This window comes from Aythya fuligula, chromosome 3, assembly GCF_009819795.1.
Source record: "Aythya fuligula isolate bAytFul2 chromosome 3, bAytFul2.pri, whole genome shotgun sequence".
Taxonomy (NCBI): domain Eukaryota; kingdom Metazoa; phylum Chordata; class Aves; order Anseriformes; family Anatidae; genus Aythya; species Aythya fuligula.
This window is the reverse complement of record NC_045561.1, coordinates 34,757,583-34,769,157: the sequence shown is the minus strand read 5'-3', so window position 1 is coordinate 34,769,157 and position 11,575 is coordinate 34,757,583. Positions and strand designations below refer to the sequence as shown.

The window sequence follows — 11,575 nt, the reverse complement described above, 5'->3', positions numbered from 1 at the left end:
CTTTATCCCAGTAAAGTTACAAAGGAATCTTCTCACATGAAGTTGCTCCTCAAATTTATTTTACAGTTTTGTTTAATTCTGGGCGAATGCTTCTGTCAAGCAACAGTAGCTAGTTCTGAGAGTGAGAGGTTGCCTTTGGAGTTGTAAAAGCTAGTTTTATGCTGGTTTAATGAGACATGCCTATATTTGTATGGTATAATAAAACTGGAAAAATACAAGGCTTCAAGCATGCAAAGACATTTCATTTCTTAACTCTCCTGGTATGCTCAGCGTCACCATATTCACTTAGATTACAGATGTAAGTCAAGCTTAATATAGTCTTTAAATAATCTAAAATAACTATAGAACCAGTCCCTTCACTGTGGGTAGAAACGTTCAAGGGAGAATGATGCCAGGGATCCTGTGGATTTTTTAGTGTTGGTTAAGCAAATTATAATTTTTGTCCCTTCCTGAGGTGTTGTAATGAATTTTGGTCTTTACTCACTTAACACTTTGTTAAACTTTTTTTTTTTTGCAATTGAAATGTTCACTTAATTGAACAATTATGGCATTTAATATAAAGCTAAATTCCTTTCTATATTTCAGCCGTCATCATCACTTGCTGTTTAATTAAATTCAGGAAATCCTTTAATTACAGTTATTTCTATTCTACAGGGAAAGGTGATGCTTCATAAAGCTACTGTAAATGTAACCATCAAGCTTGCTTCTACATCTTTTGAAAATTACAATTAAAATCAGTATTTGCCTTGTTATCTTCTCTATTGTTTTGATTTGTGTTATGTGTTACCTTGACATTATACCAGTGAGAGTGGTTTCATAATAGATATTTGTTCACATCATGTCATTCAAGTCTATTTCTTCTCAGATGTCTCAGCTTTAAAAAAAAAAAAAAAAAAAAAAAAAAAAAAAGTTAAATTGAGTTGAACCTTAATGTCTTCCTGTTAGCTTCCATTCAGCCTAGTAACTGAATAAAGTCTAAAGTCTGAATACTAAAGGCTGAATTAGAAGGCAGCATTATGATACAAAGCAAGGATTTAAGTATAACCTAAGTAAAGATTTGAATCTGTACCAATACGTGTAGCTACATCTTGAAATAATGGCTGACACAAGCAATTACAGGGCCCAGTTATTCATGCATCAAGTACAGTACAGGTGAAGTGCTAAAGGATTAAGACTGTGGTTACTGAATGCAGGATTTCTCATCCACAGCTCAGCAAAGAATTGTTAATGCTTTTGTAACCATTAGTTGCAAGAGCAAATGCCCTCGAGACAGTAATTTGGTAATGAAAAACTAAATAATTTAAACTGGAAGAGTAAACATGAAAGCAGCATGGTATATAAAGGCATGAGTTGTACTTTAAGCAGCTGTAGCAATTCAATAGCTGTAAAGTTTCAATGCCAAGAGCAATAAAAGTCATATATGGAAACGTGTCTTTTGCAAGCGTAAGTGACACAATTAGGGGAAACTTTGGGGGAACCGAGCCCTCCTTTCTGGTATGAAACAAGTTCAGAACAACTGCCTCTGGTGCGGCCTGGTGCGGTGAGGCGACGCATTGCAGAGCGCGGGCAGTTGGTGCCTACCATCCCCTCCCAAGACGGGGATGGCAGCAGGCCTTGAGACGCTTCTTCACAAGGCCCCCAGCCTGTGAAAGGCTGGGTGTGCGGGGCAAAGCATACCAGGCTAGAAAACCAAGAGGTTCTGTTTGCGCCCCATGAGACGAGGACAGAACTTCCATCTTTTGACAACGCCTCACACCATTTCCTCAAGATTGAGGCAGGACTGAGGTGGAGGGCTGCCTTTTCACAGGGCGCGTTCTCCAGCTGTTGCTAGCTGGCTTTCTGTCTTTCACTGATAACTGGATTTTGCTGTTTCTCTCTCACTGTCACGACAGTCTCAGGGCTGGCCGAGCGCCATCACCCCCTGAGGGCAGGGGACTACAACCCCCGGCGTGCAGCGCGGCACGGGCGGCCGCTCCCCGCCGCCCACGTGATGGCGGGAGGCCGGTGCCTTGCCGGTGCCCCCCCCCCCGAACGGCGGCGGCGGCCGCATGGCGGCGGCGTGGGGGCGGCGTGGGGGCTCTGCGCTCCTGCGGGGGGCGCTCGGGGCGGCCCCGGGCCGCGCCTGCAGCACCGGGGCGCCCGTCAGGGCTCCCACCGCCACGGCTCAGGTGAGATAAAGGGAGGGAGGGACGGACGAAGGCTGCGGGGCAGGTGGGGGAAGGTTCTCCCGGGGCGGGGTAGGGGGCTGCCCGGTGGAGGGGTGATAACGGGCGTGGGGGAGCTCCGCGTGGTCCCTGCGAGACCCGTGCTGAGTCATTTGGGGTGGCAGGAATTAAAGGAGCGTGCCAGCCCGGGCGAAACTTGGCCACCCGTGCCTGTGCCCTCGCTGCGTGCGGGGGTGACATTTCAGCCTCCTGCAGCGCACCGCGGCTGGGTGCTGCCCTGGCCGGGGGAGAGGTTGCCCGGTGGCGTTTGCTTTGCCGAAATCCCATTGAAGCGCTTCGGCTGTGCGCGGTGCCGGGCTGCGAGCGGTCACCCGAGCCGTGCCGTGAAAGCAGAGCCGTGTAACAGAAACTGACTGTGACATCCAAACTGATCCCAGATGGCACTTATTGATTGTATTTTATTTTTCTTTGTGACTCCGTGGCTGGCTTTAACAAGCACGAAATAAGCTAAAGTTACCAGCGACAGTCTTTGTGTCAGCAGCATTCAATGCGTGCACTACTGTTTTATTTATCTACTGAAAAAGTCAAACGGGGTTGTATAGTGCTTTGTTGAACTCTTACTTGGCGCAGTAATCTAGAGAGCATCTTGAGTTTCTTTTTTCTTTTTATTTTTCTTAAACTGTATATATTTTAATAAATTCTGATCAGAATTACTTTTAATTACTTTCAGTAAATCAAGTAGCTCTTACGTACAGCCAGGAGTTCTTCCGGAAGACCTTGATTACAATGCCCAGCTCTGAAACCCCTGTTTCCTTTGGGGCGGAAAGCCACAGTGGTTGGAAGCGTGGAAGTGGTTGGGAGATTTGTGTGTGCGGCACAGGAACAGTGACAAGCACACTGGAGCACTTGCTGATACCCTGCAGGGCATGAGAAGCAAGCCAATGCAAAAGCAAAGACTGTGCAAACTTCTTAACTGTACCGTGATACGTATCTACGAAGTTGTTTGTAAATTGTTTAGAGATAAAACGCAGAACTTGATGAGATGATTATTGGACTGGTTAGTCCACATGTTTGAGCCTTCATGATAGAGCTGTCAGTCTTAGAGGTGTGACTGTCATGTTGTACAGGGTGTAATCCCCTTTTTAAGACTAGATAACACCAAGTAGCAACATGCACTCTCTGAGAGCTGCTTTTCCATGCTTGTTTGGCTGTATACAATGTTTTTTTGAGTAATTCACAATTAACAATGGAAAGTTTGATGCCAGCCTGTCATCTTGTACATATGATGGTACATGCCCAAATGATATTACTCAATTAAAGAAAAAAAAAGAGGATTATGTATTACTACTACAAAACAATGTATTTTCCACCACAGTAACCAAATAGCATTTGTACTTCTTTATTGTAGGCTACAAGTTTACAGGAAAAAAAAAAAAAAAAAAAAGAGGAAGAGAGGTTTCTTAAGGTAGTCGAGCTTCAAAGCAGTAACATAACATTAAGGAAATTAGCACTGTGGGTTTTTTTACCCCTTTGTAGATGTATAATTTCCAGTAATTGTCTTTGGCATCCTGCTATGAAGCTTCCTTTCCGCTTCTGCTCATGTAGATCATGTAATTCAAACATGGCTAACTGAAATTTTCTGTGATCTGAATGAAGTCTTCACCACTGGGATAAAGGGAAGAGCCCAGCTTGCGTAGAGAAGACCTGATGTGGCCTTTCTTGTTGGCCAGTCATGCCTGAAACTCCCTGTGTCCTGGAGCTCCATTTTGTGGGTAGCTGGTCAAAGTCTGTGAGCAGCACTTTCTGTGCCAGAAGCCAGAACTGAAGCATGTTGTTTAGGGCCAACTTGTGCAGCAGTTGTGGAGCCCTCAGAAAAACATTTGTCTTGGACTTTTCAGCTCAGACCTCATTCTGGCACTTGACCTACTTAGACCCATTTCAGCCTCTGTGGTTGTATAATTTCCAGGTTGAACAAAGACACTCTGCCACTTCTTCCCTACCCAAGATGTTAAAGGTGAGGCATGAAACAGAAGAGCTTTTGCTGAGTTGTCTCTGTGATGCTGTCCCAGAGCATGAGGCATTATACTGAGGGGACAGCACTGGTGCATAGACCAACATGACGGAAAAGGACCAGCAGGGTTTGGCAGCAGAAGCCATGCCAACGCTGATGTAAGTGCATAGGTTCTGGTGCTCCCTGAGGCCTGTCCAAAAGAAACGTTCGCAAGCATTACTGTTTCAGAGTGCACAAATGTCACTGGGATAAGGTGAAGGTAGAAGGCTAGAGAAAGTTTAGTACTTGATCTTCAGCTTGATAAATAGATGAAGTTTTACTGTCTTCCCCTTGGATTTAACTGAGCCTTTCCAATATCTGTCAGTTTCTGGTGGTCCTGATGGTTAGTAATAATTCTGGTGGCAGCTTCCAATTTTGCTGCATTGTTAGAAGAGTTTTAGAAATTGCAGGTGAATTGGCAGGTCTGAAGGGTTGACAGCTTGTCAAAATATAGCTGCTAGGTGCAGTCATCTAAGCTCTCATTCTTTCAGTACTGGTTTAGAACGTAGGATTGACAGCCCAGAGAGTGAAATTACCTTTTCCTAGATCAGTTGTAGCACACTGTGACAGGGCATATTCCTATGTGCAGAAGTGTCTCCTGTCAACTGCGGAGAAGGGAATTAGGGGCTGGGAGATTATAACTATCCCTTTTAAGTGAAAAAGTTATGTGGTTGGACATTGATATGTTAGAATAGCTGCAGCCACCTTCTTTCCCAACTTTAGGGAACTGAATAACCCATTCCCTCTAGCCTGGGAACTGTAGCTGGCAACTTTTCCTTTTTCTGTGCCCTGATGGCTCACTCAGAGGCTGCATGTGACTCTAGGTTCAGCCTCGTCATATTTTACCCCTTCACAAAATCCTGCTTACCCAACTGCCTGAGAGTGAGCTTCATCCTTACCCAGAGTTACTGGGAAAGCAGCTGAGTTTTCAACCCTGACATTTGGTCCTCCCTAAGAAATTGATTTAAAAACAAAAAAAAAGTGTCAGTTCTGGGTACACTGGCAGACTTGGTAATACAGGACCTGAGCCTGCTGGAGCTCAACCTTGACACTCCTGAACTCCTCTCCTCATGGGTGTCTCCTAATTCCTCCTTGCTGACATCAAACTGGACAAAAACTGTCCTAACAGCTTAAAAATGTCATCCTCAGTTACTCTTTTCTCCCAGACGAACCCATCTCTGTATATGAAGGGAAGCTTATGAAAAGAAGTTCTAGTAGCTCTGTAAAACTTTTGGTTTTAACCATTCCCATTGTGTAAGTATCTTGTAGCAAGAGACAAAAGTTGTTATCTCCAACAGGAACTGTAAGGAGTATTAACACCAGCTGCCTGGTGAGTGCCTGTTTTTTAAATGCTGCTTCTTGAAGGTAAATTTCAGAGTAATTAATGAAGGTCAGTGTTATTCAGCATGTAAGTCCTTTCACTCTAGTTTCTTGTCTGTAGCAACCACCCACGTGGATGGAAGGAACAGAAAAAAACATTGCTTCCTGCATCCCACGCCACTGAAAGTTTCTTCATGAATATAGGAAATTCTTTAAGCATGTTATTGTCTTTGAAAAGAAAGTGTGCTGTTTTGGCATCCATTCTATAAATTCACTAGTTTCCCTGTCTTGCAAAGGACAGTGCGTCACTTTTTTTCTTGCTTGTAGTTCTCACCCTAAAACAGAGGGGCAGGAGGTTGACACTGTTCTGCCTTCAAGTGCTGTGAGTAAGGAAGCCTGGTCTTGCAGAAGGTGCAAAAATGAGTGACTAAGAAAGAAATAGGGGAGGAGTGCTCCTGCAAGGAGGACTAAAATCTTAATAAGCATAAGACTGCTTTCCCTCTCAAATATGGTCACCTTTCTAAAACGATAGGAAGCAGAACATCGGAAATCCAACCTGGCCAGAAAGCAGTGTGGTTTTCAAAGAAAATGCTGCAATGTGGATTTCAGTGAAAATACTTTTGTATTATGATTTTTGAGATTGGCAGTATTTAAAGTGTCCTCGGGTTTAGTCTGTTCAGGGTTGAGTTTTCTAACTGGGAAACAACTACAGTTGAAGTCTAAGTATTTAGCTGGGCTTTTCTGCTGCTTGTACTCTCAGAAATTTTCAGAGTAAGTACAGAAGAACCATCGTTTCTAACAAAGTAAGTTCCCAGCTTTTGATTTCTTGGGGGAAGTAGAGCAGTAGAGAACTTGCAAACAATCCCAGGTGCCCAGCCGCAGCAATTCCCCAGTGAGATTAAAAACCATGAATTGTTCTGCCTGTGCACATGTGAAAAGATTCCTGTGCAGTAGTTCACCTACCACCTCGTGTGTATGTCTTAGACTATGAATGTGTGAGCAGTGTGCATGCCTGAGGGTTGACCAATTTTTACAGCTGTTGTCGCTGACATCTCTGGTACTGCAGAGGAGGGAAGGCTGGGCCTATGGAGGACTGGGTTTTCACCACTTGGAGGTCTCCAGTTGTGGTTGTTGCGAAACAGAAACTGAAGGAGATTTTTCTTCTGGCAGAAGAGCAATTACTTGGAAACTAGAACCGCTGTTTTATCAGGGTTAAGCAGATGCGTTCTGGGCTCTGAGATCAGCCACTTTGTGTCTCCTTTATCTTCTCTAGCCCTTCCGTGGCCAAAGTTATTCTTAGAGATCTTCTTATCTAACCACAAACCCATTTGGATCAAGAAGTGTAGTAAATAGTTTAAAGGCTGGTGGGATGATTGTGCTGCCAAGAAAGACTGCTTCTGGTGTAAGGTCAACAGCAGCCGTGGTGTTGGCTCAGCTGGAGTCAACATTGCTTCAGCTGCCAGTGGCTGAACTTGAGCCTTCTCCCCAGGTGACCTTTGCTGACTGGCCTGTGTGCTCACCATGGGTGTCCTCTGCCTTCCACCCACCCCAACTCTTAGAAATACTTCCATAATAAAATATTTTGAGGGAAGTTACCAGGGTTATTTAATGTTATAGCTGACCGTTGGGGCTATTTCTGACCACTCTGCGGGATGAACTCCTGTGGTTGCTACTGATGATGACCAGAGCCAGGGAGGTGATGGCCACGGCTGTGTTTCTTTCTGCCCAGTCCCTTGGCATTGCCCCGTATTGCCAATTTTAGTGTAGTTGGAGATTTCACAGGTCAGTTTTGTTCCAAATGGAAATTGTGAGCTTTGCTCAGTTAAGCAGTGTCAATACTAGCTGATGCGTCATTTTGTCCAGCTCCTCGTTCTGCATCTTAGATTTTTGTCAAAGCTTTATTTAACCCTTTACCTACTGTGACTTATCAAGACTAGCAAGCATGATTTTGACTGGAGGTGCAATTCTGTGGCTGAATTTTTACCTTCATGTTTATTTTTTTTTTCATAGCATTTTGTACACCACTGTATCCATAAATCGTTTGGTAGGTGCTTTGTCACTGGAGGTGAAGTTCACTGTACTTCCAGGAATCCTTTGTCTTTCCACTGATTTTTTTAGCTAGCTATTCAGTGTTTTTGTGTGGTTTTGTTTGTTGGTGTGTTTTTGTGTGTGATTAACAAGGTCACTGTGAAGGTGGTTCCTTCTAGCAGGGTTCCTGGATCATTGGTTCTAGCAAGTGAAGAGACAAGTGATTGAAAAAGCTACCTTCTATTATGCACAAAAAGCCTAAAGCACCTGTGGCAAAGTGGCTATATCTTAAAATGTACAGGGAACATTTGTAGTACTATTGTATGGAATTAAGTAGGGTGTAAAAATTAATCACTGAATATCTGGGTTTGCCCATGAAGAGAAAACATTGTGTGTTTTTTTTTTTCTTGTGCTGCTGTCCTGACTGAGGGGAGGAGGGAATGGGATAATACTTATCATTTGAGTTCAAAGTTAATATTTATACATCAAGTTTGTAATAAGGATAGCTATTCAAATATTTAGCTCTTTCTTTTCATACAGGAACTTCAAAGCTCAGGAAGAGGACGTTTTCTACTAGAACATGCTGCTCCCTTCTCTGCTTTTTTGACAGACAGCTTCGGGCGTCAGCACAACTACTTGCGAATTTCTTTGACAGAGAAATGCAACCTCAGGTGTAAGTGTCTGCTTTTTTGCATAAATCTCTTAGGCACCAGTAGATAGAAACATTGTGCAAATGCCAAGAATTGAGTTAGAATACTAATTGCTGTATTAGCCCTGTGTTATGTTCCTCATCTTGGCAAAACAATGATACAAGATAATTAGAAACCGATTCATGTTGAACTGCTGATAGGAGCAAGCCTCAGGATCTGCCAGAGGCGGGTCTTTCATCAGACTTGGCATGGTTAGTGGCATGATAGTGTTCATGGCTGTTTGTATACCATATTTAAAGTATGTGATAAGCATGAGAGCTCATACCTAGACCACATACCTAACCACAATTACATCGACAAAGTCTGCAGCAATGTTCCCATTTTGGCAGGTCACATTGGTGTCTGAATGCAGGTACAATAGAAATAAGGTTAGCTTTTCCTTTGAAGTGGGTCTATTTCAATTTAAAGACCCATCAAATGAGTCTTGAGCTTTCTTTTGAAACAAGGAAATTGCTTGTAAGATCTGGTGTATGGTCTTATCTGTATTTAGGAAAGGCAGAGTCAGATGACATCCGTTAAAGGTAGTCACACATTGTGCGTTTTGCATATCAGTGTTAGATCGACTGCTGCTGAATATTTTTGACATGCATTTCTGTATTCTTTCTTTCAGGTCAGTATTGTATGCCAGAGGAAGGTGTTCAGCTGACTCCGAAATCAGAGCTGCTTACTGCTCAGGAGATAATCACCCTAGCCAGACTGTTTGTGAAAGAAGGTGTGGAGAAGATCCGACTGACGGGAGGAGAGCCACTTATCCGACCCGATGTGGTTGATATTGTAGGTGAGTTCCTAATAAATAAGCCGTATTTCAAAGTGGCTTGCTATATAGTCATCTGCTTATACACCAATAAATATCTACTAATATAGTCCCACAACCTGAAGAGTATATGTGAAGTGGTGATGCTTTTTCCCAACACTGTGAAATGTAAGGTAGTTCCCATTAGAAAACGTCCAATTCTGCTCTTTTGCTTGGATAAAAGCACTTCTTGTCACTTCATAATGTAACAGCTGAACTTGTGCATTGCGTTCATATTCAACATCTATTAGAACACCTTGCAGTTATGCAGTGTAGGGGTGAAAAATCAAGAACTGATTCGACCAGGTCCTGATGGGAGAAGAGGTGATACTTTTTTACAAACTAGAGGACAAAACAGGTTCTTTTTTGTTTTGTTTGTTTTTTGATGTCACTTGCTCATCTGTGTTTAGTCAGGAATGGCAGGAATGTCTGAGCTTTTATAGTTGTTTTTTTTAGCTATATTTTTATATAGTTATATTTTATAGCTATTGATAAGAATGTGTGCTTCAATGGAAGATAAATTACTGGATAAAGCTTTGAAGTCCATCTCCTTTTGATTTATCTTGTGTTGATTGACTGCGTCAGATTTTATTTCAAGCCAGTTGCTTTTTAACTTGTCCAAAGTATCATATATTACAGACATTACAACAGCTTGGTGTAGTAGTAATGTATTAGATTACAGCTATGATGGTATGTGTGCTTTGCTGTATTGTAGGCAGTGGAACTTCTGTTTCTGCAAGTATACTCCTATAAGTGCTGAATTTAAGGAGGGGTTCACGAAATTTGAAGGTCTTGAGAAATGTAGAGTTACTACTGATAGACTGGACTTTGCTGCATGCAATACTTGGTTTCTGTTCGTGCCCTGTTTTGTTCAGAGAAGTGTTATATTTAGAGATGGAAAAAGCATGGCTAGAGTGAGCTGGCTTGAGTTCTGCTTGGATCTTGGTTGTGAGGAGTCCCAAATCTGTACTAACTTCACTTTTTTGGAACTCAGTTGAATAGCATCCTCTTGGGTATTTAGCCCATACGTGATAAATTATTTGTATTTAGGATTGAGAGTTCTGTGTGCCTTTTAAGAAGTATGGTGGTTGTGTTTCTTGCAATAAAAAGTGTAATTATTTTAGCCATATTTTTCCAGCCAAAAGAGAAGCAGACTCATAAAATTACATCCAGCTAAAAAAGCTTTATTAATAGCGTTGGTATGAAAACGAATTGAAATCAATACCATTGTCTATGTAGTGCAGTTTTCTTTGCTAGTGCTTGTGCCTTCTTGATTTATCAGCAGTAGCTGATGGCTTTTTATACTGAACACTACCACTCCGATGTTGAAGGTGTACTTTGAGTAGCCAGTTGGATGCAATATAATTCTGTCATTGCTACAATTCTGAACTATTGATATTGGAACGATCAAAAGCTTGTTTATTTATTTTACTGCAGTGATAGCATTTTCAGAGACTTATTTTTATGGCTAAAGGAGGGAGATAGATCTTTTTTCACCACTGGACTTTAATTATTCTGCCTCTGTTCTTGTTCACAGTTGAACTCCGACAGAATCATAGTGGTCATTTTATTAACAGATGAGAGGAAATTAGTCATCTTGAGGTAAAGGTGATGGATGTTAAGATGATTGTACTGTTGCATTAATTTGTTCTGTAATGAATTTGTATTAACATGGCTGTTTTTTTCTTAGCCATGTTAAAAACTTAGAAAATAAAGTCTATATACACTTCCTCTCTTCTACAACTGTGTTCTGTGGTGCACGTTTGGGATCAAGAGTAAGTTGTCAAAACTAAATAGATCACGTGTAACAGCTAGGGGAAAAATCACTGAGGCAAAACAATTCCAAAAATGCTTCCTGCAAGATTTCAAGAATGCAGTTTTATTGAAGCCATATTATCACAATATAATTACAAAATTGTACCAGAAGTGAGCATCTCAAGCTCTGAAGATCTCTGCTTTGTAATAGTATCTCAAGAAATAAATGCCTTATTTTATAACCCGAGGTTGTTGCAGTGTACTGCAAGCAACAAACAAAAATGTTTGATCCATTCTGTGCCCAAGTGGCAAGAGCTGTACTTCTCTAGGAGGACTTTTCTTGGCAGTATATTCATTAAATGAGCTACTGCTGCAGGCCAAAAGCTGTCTCTATACTTTGTGCTTTCTGGTTCTTGGGTAAGAACTGAAGAAGCAAAAATTGTGCTGATTCAGGACTAGCAGAATTATAGCATTTGTGATTCCTTTAACAGGCTGGTAGGAAAAACTTGACAGACATAGAAGGAAGCTGAGGCACAATCAGAAGTTCTGAGTTGTTTTATCTAGTGATTCCATGAGTGTCTTCGAATTCGGTATTTAGTCTGAAATACGAGCTGTAGCGGATTACACAGTTCTACTGTACTCTAAAAATCCTACTTCTGGTTACATAGGAAGAAACTGCTGGGCTTAAGATCCAAACACTATTGTCAAGAATTTGAATTCTTCAGGTTTTCTGAAACAGTCTGAGATTGAAAAT

The 11,575-nt window shown here is 42.0% G+C and overlaps 1 protein-coding gene across 3 annotated transcripts in view; it reads left to right on the top strand.

The window, feature by feature from the left end:
* The first annotated feature begins 2,105 nt into the window (after positions 1-2,105).
* Positions 2,106-11,575, top strand: part of MOCS1 (molybdenum cofactor synthesis 1) — a 32,087-nt gene continuing 22,617 nt past the window's right edge. For 2 of the 3 annotated variants that reach the window (XM_032184700.1, XM_032184701.1), the window contains exons 1-3: positions 2,106-2,168; positions 8,104-8,236; positions 8,884-9,051. In XM_032184700.1, coding sequence (XP_032040591.1) covers positions 8,895-9,051 — 157 coding nt within the window. In that variant the 5' untranslated portion in view covers positions 2,106-2,168; positions 8,104-8,236; positions 8,884-8,894. Of the gene's footprint in view, positions 2,169-8,103; positions 8,237-8,883; positions 9,052-11,575 lie in introns of those variants that run through there. The other variant, XM_032184697.1, reaches the window with a different exon arrangement.